Source organism: Neopelma chrysocephalum, unplaced genomic scaffold (genome assembly GCF_003984885.1).
Source record: "Neopelma chrysocephalum unplaced genomic scaffold, ASM398488v2 Primary Assembly neopelma1_25, whole genome shotgun sequence".
NCBI lineage: Eukaryota > Metazoa > Chordata > Aves > Passeriformes > Pipridae > Neopelma > Neopelma chrysocephalum.
In genome coordinates, this window is record NW_020897694.1 from 6,160,040 (window position 1) to 6,182,131 (window position 22,092).

The 22,092-nt window shown below is 36.3% G+C and overlaps 1 protein-coding gene across 1 annotated transcript in view; it reads right to left on the minus strand.

Moving 5' to 3' along the window:
* VWA8 (von Willebrand factor A domain containing 8) overlaps positions 1-22,092 on the minus strand; it is a 186,340-nt gene that overhangs the window by 134,067 nt on the left and 30,181 nt on the right. Inside the window, exons 5-10 of the mRNA XM_027674295.1 lie at positions 13,903-14,070; positions 11,892-12,056; positions 11,469-11,518; positions 11,037-11,145; positions 7,978-8,082; positions 169-300 (exon numbers count right to left, since the gene is read on the minus strand). Of these exons, the coding sequence (XP_027530096.1) occupies positions 169-300; positions 7,978-8,082; positions 11,037-11,145; positions 11,469-11,518; positions 11,892-12,056; positions 13,903-14,070 (729 nt within the window). The remainder of the gene's footprint in view (positions 1-168; positions 301-7,977; positions 8,083-11,036; positions 11,146-11,468; positions 11,519-11,891; positions 12,057-13,902; positions 14,071-22,092) is intronic.

Sequence of the window (22,092 nt, forward strand, 5' to 3'; positions counted from 1 at the left end):
TATATTCATAAACTAATATTCCAATATCTAAATGCATTTCCAGTAAATATCATGTATTAAAAAAAATTCAAATTACTTTCAGTATCAAGTGTAAGTGTCAAATTCTTGATGAAAACAAGTTAGTGATTTTTAAAAACACATTATAGTTTGATGAATATAAATTCATACCTGGAATGTCACTTCTTTTTCACCAATTTGGACAGTTACATCAGCTTTGAAGGGTTTGTTTCCATGTACACTTTCTACTTTAGTAATCTTTCTGGGAATCAAGTGGTTTTCTGAATCTTGAAGCTCAAAGCGCTGTAGAATTAAGAGGTGAAGAAATTAGTTACTGAATACACCTTTCTGGTTTTTCAAACTGTTCCTTCCAAAGCAATACCAGCAGTTCACAATTAATTGTTTGTGAAGCCCTAAATCCACTTACTTTACTTCAACTTTTACTTTACATACCTGTGTTCACATTTTTGATGGCCTATGTATTTTACATTTAAAACCAAGGCAAAGAGATTGTACACCATCTACTTACTGAGACTGTAGTGACAGATGTAAAATGAAAATGTCACACGGTGACTTTGCCAAGTCTTAGCCTGACAGTCCAAAACAACACGAGAAACGAATTATAGCCTTTAGCATGTGTAATAATAGACCACCTATCTTTGCAGGTCATTATAACCAATTGCAGATTTAAACATCTGACTACCAATAAAAATAACCACCAAACATTACATTTACTTAGCTTCACAGTTGCCTTATACAATGAAAACTGAGGACAACCTGTACAAACTAAGCCTTCAGCATGTTCTGGTATATCAAGGACATAAAATGGGACATTTGTCTTCTCAATCCTCTTTTGAGCATTATACTCTCTTATTTTATGCTGTACATAGAAAGCATGGAAACCACTTAAAAAATGTTGGGGAAGGAGAGTCATATTGGGGAGTTTCTGCACAAAACCCCTAATAACCGAAACTACTGAGTTCAAAGAGCCATTTTATTCAACAGAGCGAAAGCTGAATAAACAAGAGAAAAAGGAATATTATCCAACCCCTTAGAATTCTTAGAAAAAAATTTTTTTAAACAGAAGTCACTAATGTAAAGTAATTCTTAAAAAACATGTAGTTTTTATTACTCCTAGGATTCATAGCACTGCTGATTATAATTTAGAAAGAAAACTGAGATGGGTTTTTACAAACACTTTTGCTCTTCATCACTTCATAAATTCCCTTTCTGGAACAAAACCTACTAAAATTTTATGTTTAAACATGTATTTAAGATAAATATTCTTCAGTAAAGGGCTGCGCCCAATTATATTCTTATTTTAACAGCTGAGTCTACTTCTGATACCATTAAATGCTTAAACAACAAAGAGGATAGGAATGCCTACTGAGTAGTATCTCAAACTACGCTTCTAAGAAACGCTCCAACTTGTGAAAGGAACTACCAGATGTTCTCAGTCTTATCTTCATTAGGAAATGACAACATTCTTACAAAGTTAATAGCATTTTGGACAGAGTCAAAAGTGCTCATACACAAAATTGCAAACTGCTTGTATGCTGAAATCCCTTATCAACGCAAGAAAATAACTGTGAGTGAGCAAGAAAATTATCTGCACCAGCAGGCTCTGCATCAAATAACAAAGATTTGGAGACAGCATCAGCAGATCTTGTTTACAAAGGTCTTGGGAGTTTAAAATTTCCACAGTGTTTTTTTGTTTGGTTGGGGTTTTTTGTTTTGGTGGGGGTTTTTTGTTTGTTGTTCTTTGTTGTTGTTGAGGGTTCTGTAGCTAGCATTTTAGACCCTAAGTCAGGACAGCGAAAAAGGACTGTCTATGTGCAGAATGTTACTGAATTTATATAACTTAAATTCATCTTACTGAATTCATACAATTTGAATTCATCACATGTAACCACATAGATGCTGCTGAACTGAATACTGTAGTAATTAAACAAGTGATCACACACCTGAACAGGAGCAGCAAACAAAACTGTCTGTGGTTTTCAGAGCAAGACAGATCTCTTTGACGCAGTTCTTCATTTAGAATTATGATAGGCAGATATGGACTCAGAGTGGTATGAAATGGATGTACAACACATTAAATATACTTCTGCTGAGCCAGAAACAACTTCCTCTATAAAATATTCAAGCTGATAGCTGCAAAGGAATAATATTTGTGGCTTGAAATACATTCCGTATTAGAAAGTTTGGGAGATACTTGGAGTATGAGATACTCCCATGAGAAGTGGGCAGTCTCATTGACTCAGACTCAAAAGAAAAGCAAAAAGAATAGACTAGCCACCAAAAACCAAGGAAGTGGTTTGGCAGTCCTTAATCATCAGGCCACGTTCTGCATGCCTAGAAACATGTGAGAAAAGGCAAACTGTAATAATTAGAAAAAAATTAAACAGGAATTCTGACTACTTGGAAGTATCCAATGATTGGTAATGTCTCAAAATGGAAATTGCAAGGAATACACTGGCAATCCAGCTGGTCAAAGGAACAGAGAGTTTAAATGAGTAGTAGTTGCAGATGACCACTCTGCTGAACCCACAAGGCAGCTAAGCTATTCAAAAGAGGCATCCAAAGGCTGGAAGATTCTCTGCATGGGAAGGAAAGAGAATTTTCCAAATAATAAGAGAACTGAACTGCTTCACAAGAAGCAAAATATGAACTGCAAGTGCAAGATGGGATGGATAGATAGGTGAAGTCTGACAGATTCCACTACAATGGTATGTATTGGCACCAGGAGTATCCATTAATGCAAACCCCTAAAGATTATAAAATACTTTGGAAGGAGCAAGAGAGAAACAAATCCTTCCTTAGAACAAAATTTTCAAAAGAAATATCTTAGAAGTAAATAGAATTCTTCTGAAGAAGAATTATTCTTGTCTACACAAGAAATAAGATTCCAGTATTCTGAACAATTAGGCCACTCTCTGTGAGAGTGCCTATGTCATGCGAAGATTCCCCACTGCAAGGCAGGGAAACAGTTTCTGAGGAGGAGGTCAGGTAAGATTAAAGTGGGTGAGAAAGTAATATAAAAACAGGTAAAAGGAACAAAAAAGCTTTATCAAGACAGTAAACACAGAATTAATCAAAACATGAAAAAAATGAAGAAAAATTCTAGGGCCTTAGAATGACGCTAAAAACTTGGATACAGGCTAAAACAGACTTGCTCATTTATTAAGACAAATCTGATCTATATGCTATTTCTAAAATCTCGTGGAGTCTCCTGATTAAACTGTAAAAAAGTCCAAGAAGTGGGTGTTGCCTACTCGTTCAAAGAGGCGTACGCATGTGAGAACTAAAAGAGCAAACCCAAAATATCCAATGACTCTGAAGTAAAATACTAAAAGTTTATGTGACAAGGAAAAATAACTATAGAAAAGTTGGAGTCTCTTATGAGCCACCAAACTCAACCTAAATGAAGATGACCAGTTTTAAAAAAGCCTATCAGTAGTACAGAGAAAAGAAAACTTTGATATTGTGGGAGAACATCATATGTGCTTAAGCTTATTGTTTGAAAAGGTTTAATTGGAAGTGTTTTTCTTCAAATCAGTGATTTCTCCATATCTCAGTCTTGCAGAGAAAAACCTTAAATACATTTTCACTTACTTTTTACAATCATATTTCAATGTTCATCTGTCAGTCAAAATAATTTGCCATGCCAGTATCTCATGCAAGCACAGAATAATTTTAAAGGCCAGAATTCCAACCAATTCATATCTTCCTTTGCATGAACTTCTAAGTTAAGGATCATCTTTAAGAATCAGAATACAAATTGATACAGTTGCCAAAGTCCAGAAACTTCAAATAAGGGTAAACAAATGCACATCGCTCTCAAGTTTATTTTGGTACTTCTGTCCTGTCTGTTGCAAGCTAATGAACTAATGAAAACAAACTGTAGGACTTGTACAAATGTTCTGTATGATAAGCAACTCTGAAGACTACTGCTGATGCTGGATTAGTGTGCAATCCTTAAACACCTTTTTTTATGCTAACTAGTTTGAAACAAGGAATTACATTCATATCAAATTAAAAAGTTAGCTGATAGACAGAGTTAAGCCCAAGACAGATTTTAACTCCAACCAGATCCACACAACAAGAAATTTGTATTTCAAAGCATGTTTACACATCTAAGACTAACACCACATGAATCACAGAATGGTTTCAGTTGGAAGGGACCTTAAAGATCATCAAGTTTCAACCCCATGTGATAGGCAGAGGCAACTTCCACTACACCAGGTTGCTCAAAGCCCCATCCAACCTGGCACTGAATACTTCCAGGGATGGGGCATCCACAACTTCTCTGGGCAACCTGTGCCAGTTCCTCACCACCCTCACTGTCAAGAATTTCTTCCTCATATCTAATCTAAACCTATCCTCTTTCAGTTTGAAGCCATTCCTCTGTGTCCTATATGGGCTTTCCACATTAATCACGAAAAGTCCTCCTCCAGCTTTCTTGTAAACCCTGTTTAGGTACTGGGAGGCTGCTATCAGGTCTCCCCAGAGCCTTCTCTTCTCCAGGCTGAAGAGCCCCAACTCTCTTAGCCTGTCTTCATAAGAGAGCTGCTCCAGCCTTCTGATCTCTGTGGCCTCTTCTGGACTCACTCCAGCAGGTCTATATCCTTCTTTTGTTAGGGGCCCCAGACTTGGACACAGTACCCCAGGTAAACTCTCACCAGAGAGGAGTAGAGGGGCAGACTCACTTCGCTCAATCTGCTGGCCACACTGCCTTTGCTGCAGCTCTGGATATGGTTGCTTTCTGGGCTGAAAGTACACATTGCTGAGTAACATCAAGCTTCTCACCCACAAACACTCCCAAGAAACTACCTTCACTCACAGAGAAGGTATAAGTCAATATTTCCCATTAATTCATTATTGAGAATAAGAATTACAAATAATACCTGTATCTTGGTGTAGTCTCAGTAAGCAAGTAGGTTTATAACAAAAGAATTTCCCCAAGTTGAAGATAACATTTGAAAAGACAGTGCCTTGAGAATATGATCTCTTCAAGAAATACGCACAGCATCTAACAGCTGCCAAAACTAGCTCTTTGGCATAACCACTGGCTACCTCACTTCTCAGCTCCAACAGCTGACTGACTGGAAGGGAAGACATCCTGAAATTAGGATATGTTATCATCTATATTACTACGTCCCCATATCTGTCCCTGAGTCTGATGCCTAAGCTTTACATTTCACTATCTGAAATTTGGGTTTTTTTTCTTTAAATGTTAGCCAATGTTAAGAAGTGATTGAATACACACAAATTAATCCATCAATTTGAATACACATCCAGTATTTTTTTCAACTCATGGTACCTCCAACTTAAGATGAGCTTTTTCTAATTCTAGTCTTTTAAACAGAAAGAGGTATTCAGTGGCAGTTATTAGTTGGACACTCTTAGGAAACCCGTAGAAAGGTAGAATAAGAAATCACCTTGCTTGTACTAGACTCCACTCCCTCACCATTCTCACAGAGTGGAAAAAAATAATTTCTTACCAATGTTCTGGAGCTGCTAGTACTATAATATCATTATAAACAGACATTCCTCAATACAACCAGTATTTTCTGTATTTCTTAAGGTTCATTGCTTAACAAGATTTGTTGTGTGCAAATAGAGTAAAATTCCAAATAAGATTACATGTACTTGTTGACATAATAAATATAAGTTCATGTAAGTAGTGATGAGGAAGATTTTTAAAAAAAAGAAAAATTAACACAGAAAAATGTAATAATGACGTATTTAAAAGTAGATTATAATTGAGAAAGGAGATTTTACAAGTCAAATCAATCTGTCTTACACAGGAATTAAAAGCATGCACAACACAAAGTAAAAGAAATAAAAAATGGAGGAAGCTGATGGTATTGAACACAAAAACATTCAACATTAATAATTGATGGGGTAAACAAAATGACAAAGTATTTAAAATAAAGGCATATTAAGAACAGAAGTGACTGTTACTGTTCTACTAACAGATAGAAGTCTATTTTCACACAGATGAAGGTTCTTATGGGCAACTTCAATTACTCTGAACTGTGGTGGATGGGCAACACAGTGTGGCACAGAATCACAGAAGGAGTCAGGTTGGAAGGGACCACAGTGGGTCACCTGATCCAACCTCCCAGCTCCAGTAGGGTTATCCTAGAGTACATTGCACGGGATTGTGTTAGATGGTTCTTGAATATCTCTAGCGAGGAAGACTCCACAACCTCTCTGGGCAATCTGTTCCACTGTTCAGTCACCTGCACAGGAAAGAAGTTCTTCCCCATGTTCAGGTGGAGCTTCCTGTGCATCAGTTTCTTCCTGTTAACTCTTGTTCTATAGCTTAGCATCACCGAGAAAAGCCTGGTTCCATCCTCTTGACACCCTCCCTTCAGATACTTAGAGACATGGATGAGGTCCCCACTCAGTCATCTCTTCTCGAGGTTAAACAGGCCAGGTTTCCTCAGCCTTTCCTCATTAGAGATGCTCTCTTATTGCCCTTCGCTGAACCCACTCCAGGAGCTCTGTGTCTCTCTTGTACTGAGGAGCCCAGAACTGGACACAATACTCCAGATGTAGCCTCCCCAGGGCTGAGTAGAGGGGTAGGATGACCTCCCTCGAGCTGCTGGCAATGTTCTTCCTAATGCACCCAAGAATACCAGTGGCTTTCTTGGCCACAAGGGCACACTGCTGGCTCACGGATAGCTTGTTGTCCACTAGGGCCCTCAGGTCCTTCTCCACAGAGTTAATCAATCTAGATTTCTGAGGCTGCTTAGAATAATGTCTCAGCACAGGCACTGCACTGGCTAGGGAGGGGTGATGCACAGATAGCTCCCGCTATACACAAACAAGGAACAGTTAGTCATGGATGTGGCAATCAATTGCAGCCTTGGGTGTAGCAACTATGAAATAATGGAATTCAAAATCCTGAGGGGCAGTGATGAAGGCAAGTGACAAATGACTTCAGATACTGGATTTGAGGCCATACTGGCTTCTTCAGAGAAGTGGTAGGAAAGACCCCACAGGAGTCACCTTTGACAGTTCAGAAAAGCTAGCAGCTCATTCAGGACAACGTCCTTCAAATGCAAGGACTGTCCATCCCAAAACTCAGGAAGACAAGTAGGAGAGCAGCCTAGTTACATACGGAATAGAGGACCGAACTCCAAAGCAAAAAGGCAGCATATGGAGGGGGGATGTGTCAGCAGGGATGGGCTAGAAACATTTCCCTGACACATAAGCTTGGTTTTAGGGAAACCAAAAATTCAACAAAGTGGGTTATTTCCAAATATGCACATTCAAATAACATCTAATTTTTAGCACCAAAAGAGCTGGGTAAGATGATCTAAGCTGTGAATGCTAATATTCAACAACATCCATAACCCCTGTAACATATTAAAAAATGAAAGAAAGCGAACACTGTGCTTATGCTTTAAAAGAATAAGTGGAATAACACAGCATAATTAGACTTTGTCAACTACTACCAAACATCGATAAACCAACAAAACAGATCTGACCAACAAAAAGCAAAAAAAAGGCTAACACCAAGCAAATTCATAGACCATTATAATCTATAATTATGCTATACTGAATGTATTTTGTGCATGTCATATCTATAGCCCTTTTAGTATCTTCTTTTAAAAGTCAAATGCCAGAGGTGTTTTTTAAGAATTTGACTACCTTAACCATATAAGCAGCTACTTTCAAGTTAATTAACTACTTATTATATAATGAGGATTCTTCCGGAGCCTTTAACTGAGGTCTAAATATTCCAGAGAACCTAGAGGCTTCACCTTTCACTATAACAAAATTTACTAGCTTATGAAGGTTTAAAAAAATACTATTACGAAGATTTTAAGCATCAGCAATAATGTAGCCATTTAGTTTACTTTAAATTTCTTTTTTTATGCAGAAGTAGAAAAGTAACATTAGTCAAAGAACTACTGCCATAATCCATCACTCCCTGGAATTACAATATAAATGTGCAATACTTACTTTTAACATGTCTTTGACTGCAGTCCTGCCTTCCTTTCCAAGGAAAATATTATAGGGGTAAAGCCGGTCAATAACATGCTGGACTGACATCATAGGAAAGGAATCCTAATTCAAATTTAAAAATATAAATTAAAAAAATTATAGGCTCATTCTGTCACCAGCCATTAAATAAAAAATCCTATATAGCTTTGAAATTAAAATAAGACTGTAAGGGCAATATACAAATGACCACTACAAACAGTACTCAATTAATTGTCAAAACAGAAATTTCTCAAGTGTAATTCAATGTAATGTAAATGTCCAAAGTAGATTAGAAGAACTATGTCCTAAAATTTATTTTCTTTCCTGTGCATAAATGGAAGTTACGGTGATGGGCTCAGATACCGGAAGACACATATGGCCAAGAGAGATAAATCCCACTACCAGTAACTGAGTTTCACAGTACTGCTAAGAAAGAATCAGTATGACAAGAAATCTGTATTACAGTAAGGATCTACTTGTGTACACAATGATGTGTAAATTCACAGAAATTTAGAGTATTTAATTTTGAATCTATTATATTGTACAGATTCTATTTACCAAATCTGTTCATAGACATTTCTGAGCAGCTTGACTAAAACTGTTCTGTTCTGAAATAAGTTACTAAGTATGCTTCCACTTTCTACACAGAACTGAAAACAACGGGTTTTTTTATTTTTTTAAAAGTTGTTAGTTTTAAGTACTAACTCTTCTGTCAGGTGCTGCGAACTAGACAAAGATTTTATTATTTTGCTGCAGTAACAGAGAAAGAAAGAGAAATTAATTTATGACTACTCAAGAAACTATGCATAAAGCCTTTCCTGGTATGAAAAAAGTGTTTCAAACCCCCTAAGTTAAGTATTGATTGTTTGCTTCAATAACGACTTGCAAATATTTAAGGACTACTTGTGTGTAACACTAGTGAAAAACAGTCACTGGACTGGCACTATCTTCTTAAGCCTTCATCAAAGCGAATATTATAATTCAAACAAAACCAACTGATTTTCAGTTATACACTTGGATTTACATTACTGAAAGAAAGTTCCTTGGAAATGAAACCAGGAGACGAATACTCTATGAAATGCACAATTCAATTTATATTTATAAGCAGTAATAGATTTATATTATTTATAATGTTCCACATTAAAAAAAAAACGGTAAAAATAAACCATTTAATGCACTGTAGTAAATGTACTGCTTCAAGGATCAGGGAGCCCTTTATTGCATTTTAAAAGCCTTCCGTCTATATATAAAGACGTACCATGTAATTTGTCCACATTATCTCAAATGAATAATAATTACAATGGCATGTATAAAATTAGCCTTTTCAGAACAGGATCCTATTAAAAAATTCTCCTTTTCAGCAGGCAGGAGTTTTCAAGCCAAGATATATGTTTTGGGACTGTGTGAATCCATGACAGAAGATAAGAAACTACTCACTACAATACATTCCCTCCTTCCCTTCACACTTTTAAACAGTTAAACCAGCCAAGCTAGAAGTAGAGGATGGCACTGACCCAGCACATGAAGGAAAAATGCTGTAGCTAGCAATCACTGAGAACAGTCAGCTTAAAAAACCAAGTGATTAAAACTAATTCTAAAAGAAACAATTTTCATCTACCTAAAAAAGACACTGTCATACAATGATAACACTTCATATTCTCTAATGTAAAATAAAATGCTTCCTTCATTCCATAGTTTAGGTAATAGCTTAGGGCTCATTTTGTTTCTGTTACTCTGAAAGCCATCTGGCATTCATTTAAAAATAATTTTTCACTATGGGGCTCAAAGAATAAAAAGTTGCAATTTATTTTAAAATCCAACGCGTATTTCTTTCCTAAAGCCCTCCAAATACTGCTTCATTTCACTGAACTTGAATTTTAATCACTTCTACATCTAATGCAGGATCACAAATTCAGAAAATAAATTATGTCTGTAAGTATCCAGCACAACTGAGGGGACTGAGCACCACAGTAACACAAGTAATTGCTATGTTTCAATGTATATAATCCAATAAAATACGTAGAAAGTGATCTGCTGCTGAGCAGTACCATAGGTAGAATGACTGTGCATGAGACAACAGAGAACTATCCCGAGATCCTTCTACAGACTCCTGCACCTTGGAGAGAGGGTTTGAGAAACTGTCCGTGTACTTTACCCTCCTAGGTTGACCATATCTTCCTGCATGCAAAAGGGCACCAACCCCTCTCTCTCTTCATACAGATCTCATCTCCCTGACCTCCTTCAGGAGGCACCTTCCATTCTGACTTTGGCTTTTTACCATGTAATTATAAAATCCAAGAGACAAAGGACTATCTGGGAAAGCAGAAAGACTGCCACAGCTTTATTCCTGACTTGCCTGATATGTCACTGTAAACTCAGCAGGTGTACAGTTGCGTATTTCCTTATGTACTGTAGGTGTCAGGAAGCACTGCATCTTAAAGTGTGCAACACCTGCCTCTTCACGTAACTCTCCATTTCCATGTTTATTCTAAATTCCTCAGACCACCCAAAGACCTAATGTAGGCTTCATCTCAGACAATGTAACTGTTTCCTCTACCCACATTTGAATAGTTTCTTGGGTCCTTTACCATATCAGTGGAGAATAATAGGTGTCTTTGTAATGCAATCAATCTGATTTAAAGCATAACATTAAATCCAAAGCACTTTTATGTTGTGCTTTTTATTTCTCTCCAGTGACTACCTGAGTGCCACCAGGTAAACCGCAGATGCCCCTGAAGTCAGGTAACATGATTCACCAGAGAGGAAAAAATAATAAATTGAGCACTAAGATACATTTAATCACAGCACAAATTTTATGTCATATGATACTTCATCTTTCAATATTATGCTATATGCTTGGTTAAAATATTATCCAGAGACATCTGAGTGAGACTTTTCTTCCTCAAACTATTCTTAGTTTTTTCAGGTTGTTTTTTTTAAATATTCATGTTAATCTTCTTCTGACAAGATGAATAAACCAGATCTAATTCTGAGAAATTTTAAGCCCATACAGTTTCACAGCATGTGTATGCACATACCAAAATCTGAACGGCAGCCGATAAGCTGTCTAAAGGAAAATCTGGAAGTCCCAGTGTAGAAGATTCTTGAGAGCAGAGAGTTGTAGCAAAAGACAGGAGCTGAGAAATTCTGCATAGGAAAAAGTAATTACAGAGTTTTATACATGCTATCTATATTTAAAATACTGAAGCATAAAAAGTTAAATACAGTTAAAGATGCTGGAACTACTTCTGAGTGCAAACAAGTAAGGTGTAATTGAAGTTCTAAAGCATTAAGGACTCATTATATGAGGGTTGCATACAAAAAGCTGTGTGAGCATATACCCACACATACTAAAAAATTTCTTCAGTTCTTGTCTCTATGCAGTGATAGAGAAGCAAAAATAGCACGGAATCCTGCAAGGACATCACTTATTCATTTATTCAATTTTTTTTTTAATTATGAAAAATTACCTCTCTGTGGAAATGTTTGATCCAATTGAATATAATAGCTGAAGATGGTCCTGAAAATAGAACATAAAATCACAGAATAAATTAATTGTGAGTCACAGGTCATGATATATATGGCATTTTCTATCTTTCCCTATAATTTAGACGTGAGGATTCTACTCACTCCTTGTCACAGAATTAATTTTATTTGAGAAAAAAAAATCAAATTCTTATATGTTTTACAGAAGTTGCTTTTCTGCTGCAGCATTCCATGGCAACTCTAAACCTGCATCTTAGTAATATGTTATTAAATATGAAAATATAAAAAATGTACTTTAAGATAAATTCATTAGTCAAGAATTCTTTTTAGAGGTGAGGTAAGTAAAACATAACATCAAAATATTATCTTTACTCAGCACAAATAATCCAATCTTCTACAACACTCACCTTAAAGGGCAGATGATAAACATCTCTAGCTTGAAATCGAGAGCGAAGGGGTGGATCCAAAGGGTTACCAGAGTATTTAGGTACTGGCAGGCCCAGTGCTATCACTCGAAAATCTTCACTGACCCGAACAATCTTCCATGCATCTAACTCTGATTTTGTATGATCCTAAATAAATTAAAATAAAGCGACAAGAAGGAAAAAAACCCACATCATTAAAAACTTATGATGACTAAGCTCCAGATCAATTAACAGCACTGGTCCTTCAACCTAAACGTGGTAGTGTTCTCATCTTTCATTCAGAGTGGCTAGAAAGCATCGAGCTCGTCAAATCTGTGGAAGGTAAAAACAGTTTTTTTCAAAATGAACATAAAAAGAATGCTTGATTAGGTACAGCTTTCAGGCCTGTAGCAATTTGACCAAAAACCCCACAGATGGTGGTGCCTGTTGTGATGTTACATTACATCATGTGAAAAGGTACCAATATAAGACTGTTTTTATGAAGAACAGAAAATAAACAGACCATAACATTTATTTTACTCTAAAATATTAGAAGTGGGTTACCATGAACAAGCTTTTTTCTTCTTCCCCCCCCATTACAAGTGTAAAGGCAACTAAAATCTCCATTTTAAAACTTCCATTTAAAAATTATGTTGTATTATATTAAATAATACAAAACTAGCCTCCTTTATGTATTATTGTCAAGTAAAGGATTCACTACATCCAAAAATGCAGTCTTTATCTTTCCACATCATAGTTAAGTCTTCCTTGAAACCATACATGAGTACATTTCCTTCAGACTTAGATACACAGTAATTATTCACACAGGAGAAGCAAAATTAACATTAGTTTATATAATACAATATTCCCCAAACAATAAAACAACAATATTAGATTTAATATTGTAGCAAAAGATTTATTTAATTCATAAACTATTAGCAGTTTGCCTGAGGCACTCATTTTGAGACATTTAATCATTAGAAAAGTGTTAAATAGGAAAAAGGAAAAGAAAATGTTTTGCAACTGAATCTGTTTGAATTCTCATTTTCAGTCTTTAAATAAAATTACATTTTAAAAGCTTTGTTTTGAAATATAATAATGCTTCCAATAACTGCATCTACTAATTAAATATCATAAAATATTTTTGGAAAAGGCATGGATCAGAAGAATTTTAACCACAGATGAGAGGCATAAGAAATAATGATATATTTTTAGAAATTCACTATGGTACTTCAGCACAGCTGGTAACTTCATACAATCGAGATCAATGACAGAAGACTTATGCACATTTCCCTCCTGTGCCACATGGGTCTGAATTATATGCCTAACCACAGTTAGGTATGGCAGACAGAAACGTGACCAAGCAGGTGCTAGACTGACAGGTATGTGACTGGCAACTACAGTACATGAAAGTAAGATGCAAAGTACTACTGAAACTGTCAAAAAAAAAGAATGTTAGTGAGTATAATCCCATTTCCTATCAATCTAACCATTTTCTATAGTTTAGATTGCTCTTTACATATACTTTTGCAAATTAAAGGCAAAACAGCACCAATGAATACAGTGTCGCTCATCTTGACCTCATTCGTTTGGTATCCTAACATTTTAAAGGCTTAGCAACAAGGCTATTTCAATGTTGAAGCATTATCTGAACTTCATGGGAACAATTTCAACTTAAATATCTTTTCACAAGTATATTTTAGTTATTCTCACATTGTGGTTTCCACGTTTTAGAAACATACACACTTCATACAAGGTTAACATGGACTACTCTTTTTCCTGTGAAGACAAGATACGGATGAAAACTTTTTGGTTTTGAAAACAGTAGTTTGACTTCCCACATAGCTTACCCTGCCTACTTCATTCTATGCAACATTCCAGAAGAAAACACAGAAACCTTGGTGAAATTTCCCCCATTTGATTTGTAAGTATTCTCCCCTTCACAACAGTATTCCAGCACTACCAAGAACAGGAAAAAAAAAGAAAAAGGAAAATCCAAAGAGCATTTCCATACCTGCAAAAGTTTGTCATAACGCTCTGCAGACATGAGAAAACGACCATCTTCAAGCTGCATTTCCCTATTCTCCAGCAAATTGTTTAACACTGGCAGAACGTTCCGCTCAGCCTTCTCCAAGCCTTCCAGAACAAGAATTCTGCCTTCAGTAGCTGCACGAACCGCACACTTTAAAAAAAAAAAAAACAACACAATATTATAACACAATTAAACTTTCCATATTTCATTAAATCCTGCCGAAAAAGAACCTCCAAGTGTTTCCCAAAACAGTGCCTCTTTCTGTAAGAATCAATAAGATTCAGATCAGTAGCAATCAGGAAAAGTGACAGTTGACTACTTTAACAGTGCTACACATTCATGAGCTGGACTTTTATCTCCTAACTATTACAGGGACTGACAGAAATAAGTTCTTCTATTTTGCACCAACAGAATAAAATATAAAACTTTGCAGAATTTTAGTGTATACACAGTATATATTAATATATGCAGCATCCTTTCTTTTTGATGTCACATAATATTTTGCACTTTTGGGTATTTTAACAATTCTGGGATAGGTATCTAAACAGAAAACATACAATCAAGGTGGTTTTACACGTTGACAATTACATTAAAATATTTAGAAAAAGGTCTGGTATTCCTTTGGATTTTTCAGAATATGTACCAGCATAGTACATCCTCAGCACATTGCTTAGTCTGATTAGATTATAAATCTATGGAAATCAAACATGGATGATGAAAACAAAATAGTGCTAATAAATAATATGGGATTTTTTTTAAGTGAAAAAATAAAAAATATTTAGAAGTATATTCCCTGACTGAATATGGTCTTCTACAAAAACAGAATAAAAATGCAGCCATTGACTTTATAATCCTTTGGAGACTTAGGGATAGAAAATTATTTATTTTCTAGTTAATTTGTTGTTTACACATGGCTGCTTATCTACGTGCATAATGTTGAGCCAAAATGCAAAACTAAGCTGTGCTGGTGATTTTGTGCAACCTTATTATAATGACATTCACTCAAGTACATTAACTGCACTTGCTATCTAATATTCCTAATTACTGCCCACTAAAAGACTCTGAAACACAATGCATTCTTGTGCTTTTCCAATTTGCAGAAGTTTAATCAGATAACAACACGGCACATTTGGGCACAGGTCACATTTAGAGGCATCAAAGAGTCTTTCTTTGCATCCCTATCACATTTAAATACAATTTTAGTCACAAGCACAGTTACAAAGAGACTAATGAAGTCTCTTTAGATCATGTCTCCTATAAACTCCTACAGAAGAACCTGTCATATAATACTAGATGGAAATCTCTGATGAATACAATAGATGCCAAAAATTGGGTCAGAGAGAAAGAAGAAAGATATGAGAAAGAATAATGGAGAAGCATTAGAATACAAAAATAAGTCCCAAAAATTATATATGAAAGCAGATGTATAAAGGATGCATAAGGATAAACTAGAGACGAAGAGTTCTGCACAACAAATTAATCGCTATGTGGTATAAAGCATCCAACTGAATCAGAGATCCATCTGAGAAGAAGACAGTAAATGATAAGACTAACTAATTAAGATGCTTCTTATGTACACTTTAGAAACATAACTAACAACTGGTAAATTAGCCATAACATAAGCTTTTCACATTGCTATTAAAATGGAAATAATTCCTAATCATTTATGTATCTAATCCAGACACAGGCAAATGCCACTGAAAAAAGGCACTCCTAAATCTTGGTACACATCTCTAGATCAAGTTCCTTTCTTAAAAAGACAAGATTTTTGTATCTAGCCTCACAATCAGTATCTGAGGAACATGGAAAAAACCCATTAAAATAAGCAACAATCCTTAGATTATTTCTCTTCCACTGAACCACCAATTCTTTAAAAAAGCAATGAATTTTGTTGTTGTTGTTGTTCATTGAGGACATTATACCCTACTAACAGGCAAATAAAATACCCCTCTCCTTATCCCATAAATGTATACCAAGGATAAATTCTCTACTAACATTCTTCCCTAGAAAGGTCACTGGTCAAGTAAAAAATCTGCTCCAACCTGCTTGAATAGAAAACCTGAGTCTCCACCAGACAGTCCAATACCTGGCATGAACAAAATGCTATTTTGTCTAAACGCAGCCTGGAAATACAGCCAGAATACACTTTAACAAACAGTTTATTTGCCAAGCTGGTTAGATTCTGCACATTATAAGTCTGTGAAGACTTTATGACTGATTTTTACTAGACAGAGGAAAATACACATTCTGTTCATATGGTTTCAAAATATTTTGAGTATCCATAGAATCTTGTTGACTCACATCGAGACACGCACACTATGGATGAAGGCTTGCTGAAATGACAGGCTTCCAGTATCAACACAAACCTCTTTCTTGAACTTGTATATGAAGGATATCTGCTGTAGGGGTGACACTGCTGATAGTGAATATTAGGAAGTATATAAAAATCATTAACTTCAAGAAAGAAGATACTCTTCATTAGCAGTGCAATCTTGAGAAGCAGCCTACTACACTATGCTGACTTCTGATCATCAGGACCAAATACAGAGCTTGGAAACTGTTTGAAGTTTTTAGTCAAAGTTCTATTTCTCGGGAAAACAAAATTTCAAAAGATAAGCTTCAAATTATCTTTGCCTACCTATATGTACCTTTAACAATCAGCTTCAGGAAAGACTGAATGCACAACAATGGTTTCTTACTTCTTAATCAAAGACACCCCATAACAATGATACCATGACCACAACCTAGGTTCTAATGTACTCTGATTGGTCTTCTACCAAACTGTGTTCCTTTATTTATCTTCAAAGCCTATCTGAAATAATGGAAGTTTTTCCCCAGAATACAATGAAGTAATGCACACTTCATCTACCTCTAAAATTCTTGTGTTAAGTAGCATAAAGTCTGCTCTTAAGACCAGAACAGCTGAACTGTCTCTTGCTGAACTATGCTATTTCTGCATTCTGGTTGTTAATTAGTAAGTTTTTCCTAGGCATACTACAAGGCATTCTCTGAATCATTACTTCAGCTTTATCTGTGTATTGATGGATTGGTATGGAAACTAATATGCAATAAAAAAATCAGAGGAAGGAAAGTAAGTTTGCAGTCTGCCACTGAAAATTGTTTTCTAAAAATGCTTCCAAGAAACAAATCTTCATAATTCTATAATGAGAACCCTGAAAGAGTTGCACTGCTTCCCTCTCTCACTAGCCTTGTTCATTCTAAATGTTTAATATAAAAAACACATTTGACAGGGAGGGCTTATATCCTTCAACCTTGCCAATAAATCTGAGATTAAACATATAAATACTTGTTAAAAGGCCAAGAGGGATTTCTTAAATGTTTACTTTCAGATTTATTATCACTGCAGTGAGGGACTATTTTGCTCACAGAGGAGGACAGATGCTGCTGCCTCCCACCTGTGCTCCCAGGGCTCTGGAAAGATAGTAACCTAGATACCTGCTCCAGGGAATACCTGCAGCTACTGCAGGCCGGGAGCAGAAACCCTTCACATAGCACTGATCTCACTGTAATGGCTTTATGCAACAAATACGTAATGCAGAATGTTTACCACAGTTTCACACTGCACCTAAAAATACATATATTTTACCTTTAAAGGCAAAACCACCTTAGAAACAAGACAACCCTAAGCAGAATTTCATTGACTTTTCTGTAGCTGAACCACAGTGAGCTCCTCTATTTGAGCATTGCAAAATATAAGTGCAGGAAGCTGTAAACCCCAGTTTTGACATAAATCACACTGTATAAGCACATGGATGAAGTTATAAAGTATTAGAAAGGGATGAAGTACAGAAAAAAGCTCACCACAATGCACATATTGAAATGCATGAGAACTAACGAGGTAAGGATTCTCTACATCTGTAGCCTACATTTCAGATGTCCCTTCCAATGCAATATCTTGTTCCCACCACCTGCACAATATCCCACACAAACTCATCCACCCAGTTCTTTCCATTCATTCCTGTATCTCATAAACATCACAACAATGCAATGTCCAGATGTCATTTATGATGAAAAGAGACCCTTAACAACCATCTGTTAAAAACAACACAAAACTTTGGCTGGTTTTGAGCTAACGTGATGCTGACTGCCTGCAGCAGGCTAACAGAACTTGAACTATTAAATCCATGGTACAGCCTGTTTTCCAGTGAAGGGAGGTGGACATTTGAGTCCCTGTAACCTACCATGCGAACAAATATCACAAAACTCACAGGAAATTGATATCTTCTAAATTTATTTCCATGGGTCAAATACAATGGATCAAGTTTTTAAAATTTACATTGTTAAAACTAACCAACAAGTAACAGGTAACAGAAAAAGAAATTATAGAGATGCAGAATGGAATATGTTAGGAGCTTTTATTACTCATTTTACCAAGGAAGGAAGAGCATATTGATCAAAACTTGTAATTTACTGTAAATGGCTCATGTTATTCTCCTAAAAAGATGTAAAAGAACCAATAAGATAATAAATTTTTATAATACTGATATGAAAACAGCAAACTCTCTAGAAATTTAGAGGCATTCTAAAGATCGACATACAAACACACATTGGGGCAGCGAAGCATACAAAATTGTCTCCTACTGGGGAAACTACTAGGCTAAATTTTAAAGATATCTGTAAACAATGTCTAATTTTTTTCTAATATCCAATCTAAACCTCCTCTGGTGCAGCTTGCGGCCATTTCCTCTCATCCTGTCACTTGTCACCTGGGAGAAGAGACCTACCTCCATCTTTCTACAACCTCTCTTCAGGTAGTTGTAGAGAGCAATAAGGTCTCCCCTTAACCTAAACAAACCCAGCTCCCTCGGCCACTCCTCATAAGACTTGTGCTCCAGACCTTTCATCAGCTTCACTGCTCTTCTTTGGACTCAATCCAGCACCTCAATGTCCTTCGTGTAGTGAGAGGCCCAAAACTGAACACAGGACTCAAGGTATGGCCTCAACAACACCAAGTACAGAGGGACAATTACTTTCCTGGTCCTGCTGGCTGCACTGTTTCTGATACAAGCCAGGATGCCATTGACCTTCTTGGTCACCTCAGCACTCTGCTGGCTCATCTTCAGACGGCTGCCAAACAGCACCCCTAGGTCCCTTTCCAATGGGCAGCTTTCCAGCCACTCTTCCCCCGGCCTGTAGCACTGCATGGGGTTATTATGATCCAAGTGCAGGATCCAGTACTTCGCCTTCCTGAACCTCATACCGTTGGCCTCAATCCCTTGATCCAGCCTGTCCAGATCCCTCTGCAGAGTCTTGCTGCACTCCAGCAGATCAACACTCCCGCCCAACTTGGTGTCGTCTGTGAACTGACTGAGGGTGCACCCGATTGCCTCATCCAGGTTAACAAAAAAGATGTTAAACAGGACTGGCCACAATACTGAGCCCTGGGAAACACAACTGGTGACCAGCCACCAGTTGGATGTAACTCCATTCACCATCACTCTCTGGGCCTGGCCATCCTGCCAGTTTTTAACCCAGCACCCATCCAAGTCATGAGCAGTCAGTTTCTGCAGCAGAATGCTGTGGGAAACAGTGTCAAAAGCTTTAATGAAGTCTAGGTAAACAACATCCACAGCCTTTCCATTATCCATTACATGAGTCACCTTGTCACTGAGGGAGATCAGGCTGGTCAAGTAGAACCTGCCTTTCATGAGCCCATGCTGGTTGGGCCTGATTTCCTAGTTGTCCTGTACATGTTACATGATGGCACTCAAGACAATCTGCTCCATGCCCTTCCCTGGCACCAAGGTCAGGCTGACAGACCTGTAGTTCCCAGGATTCTCCTTGTAATTGTTCTTACAGACAGGCATCACATTTGTAGTTGACCAGAACTGCTGGTAAATGATTGAATATGAAAAGACTTCCCCCAAAATAACAAAAACTATGTAGTAACATAAAGGCCTACTAAAGTCACATTCAACCAGTTTAAAAACAAAAATATCAACTTTTTATGAAAAATTACTGTCATCTTTTTCCTTAAATATTTTTAAAATCTTGTGCTAGTTGTTTAAAATAGAATTTATTTAATATAAAAATTCTGAATGCATAATGGCATTGAAAGATGACACACAGACCTACTATTTATCAAAAATGTGTAACGTGTTTTTTGTTACAAAATTTTTCATTTTGTAGACAATGATATACTACAGTTTTGCATTTTACAATTTAGGCCACAAGTATACTGAGTTACACATATTCCAAATGTGATGTTCAGGTTTTATTAAAATCAATGTAATAGTAACTAATGTTATAAGTCAAATTAAAAAGGTAACTTAAGAACAAATTCAACCTTTTTTTTCACTCTGTAATGGAGTAGAGGGTTACATCTTCACTATTCAGCCTACCCGTTGAGTTAATCAAGTGTTTTCTGGGTGGGTTTTATAGTGAATTTTCCCCTGTGAGGTTAGGAAAATTACAGGACAGGTACTGTTATCCACTCCTTTTTTTATTAAAAACCCCACAAAAGACAGAGAAATTGCAGTATACAAGAGCACTGTCAGACAGGCTAGTTAGTATCCAAAGAGGGAATCCAGCTGTCTGCAGTAGTTAGTGTTTCAGTGAGGATTAACGGCCTGCAATGGTGAGCATCTAATTCATAATACAACACCACGGCACAGAATGAAGAACAGCTAAAGAAAAAACTATTGAGTTTATTGGAATTTCAAATCAGAAAACTTGGCTAGAAAAGTTTACTCCAGGAAGTGAATCAGAACATAAATATCTTAATGTGACAAGAACTGGAACAGGCTTTCATTTCACAGTCATTGATTTTTGCTTCTCCAGTCACTGATTTCAGCTTCCTCTCCAGTTTTTTTTTTTTTTTCCATTTTTGAAGTATCACACGTCAAATGAGGTTTTATTTCCATCACCCCTTACCCTAACACGACAGTCAGGTGTTTTTGCAATAGTGCCTGCAAACTGTATTTACAAGAAATTATGTCCCCACACAGGCAGGGTCCGGCTCTTGTAGTTGCTTTACAACAGGTATATTAGTACAACAGCATATTTACATCAGATACATGAAACATTTTACCTCTTGGGCAGAGCCAGAACCAGGAACAAGCGAACTGAGTTTTTTAACAGACTTACTAGTGTAAATACCTACAAACAAAGAAACTTAGAGGGTTTTTATCTTCATTTGCTATAACTCTTGTTATAGCAAGGGAGAAAGGTAATTTAAGTTTTTCTTCCTTTTGAGTAGCAAAATAAAAAGGAAATTAGGTACTTGACAGATATATAAAAATTATTAAGTTGGTTATCACTCAGAAATCACTTTGATTCAGAGCACCATCCATCAAGTCCATATTGCCTATGGATATTAAGACCCCACATATTACCAAGTATTACTCTTTCCCCCATTGTAGGAAATAACAGCTGAAAAGAAAGTAGAATATACATGTAACAGACACAAACATAAGAAAAAAGAACCTCACAGTTTTGATTTTAATCTGTAAAGAATTATAAATACACGGTCCTAATACTCCTCCACATTACGTCACAGGCATTCCTCTACATACCCTATACATCAACACAAGATACCAGAGTTTGAACTATCAACTAACAAATCAAGTTCAATGCCGACACTTTTAGTAGCATGAAAGAAATATTGCAAATGATTAAAACAAAATCCCTTCTCAAAGTTAAGAGGCTACTATATAGGGGTCCTCATCATGCATTTTCTTTTTAGATACAAGATACACTATGTCAACATCAATAAAGATTAACTTCATCCAAATACTCTTGATTTCTACCTAATGTTTCCCTCTTTCTGTGCAATGTTGGACAAAATAAGAAAATAAATAGTAACATTTACACTTTTGGAGCAGTGCAATGCTTGTCTCTTCTCTCTACAAACTTTGGTATCTTGCTCCTTGTTCTAGGTAGACAGATACTGCAGTGACAGTCAGTCAATGAAGTTATATTTTCTGACAATGCCTTTGCTGTGGCTAACTTACCAGCACAAAAGTCCCCTGTCTCCTCCAAAGCAGTAAATTAATAAATCACAGAATTACTCTGTGATAGAAAGCAATAATTTGCTCTCACTGGTTATTTTTTTAAAGCTGAATTACCCTTACACAGCTCTTTAGTATGATATAGAAAGATTTTTATTTTTATCTGTGTACACAAACACATATAAAAATACATACACACACT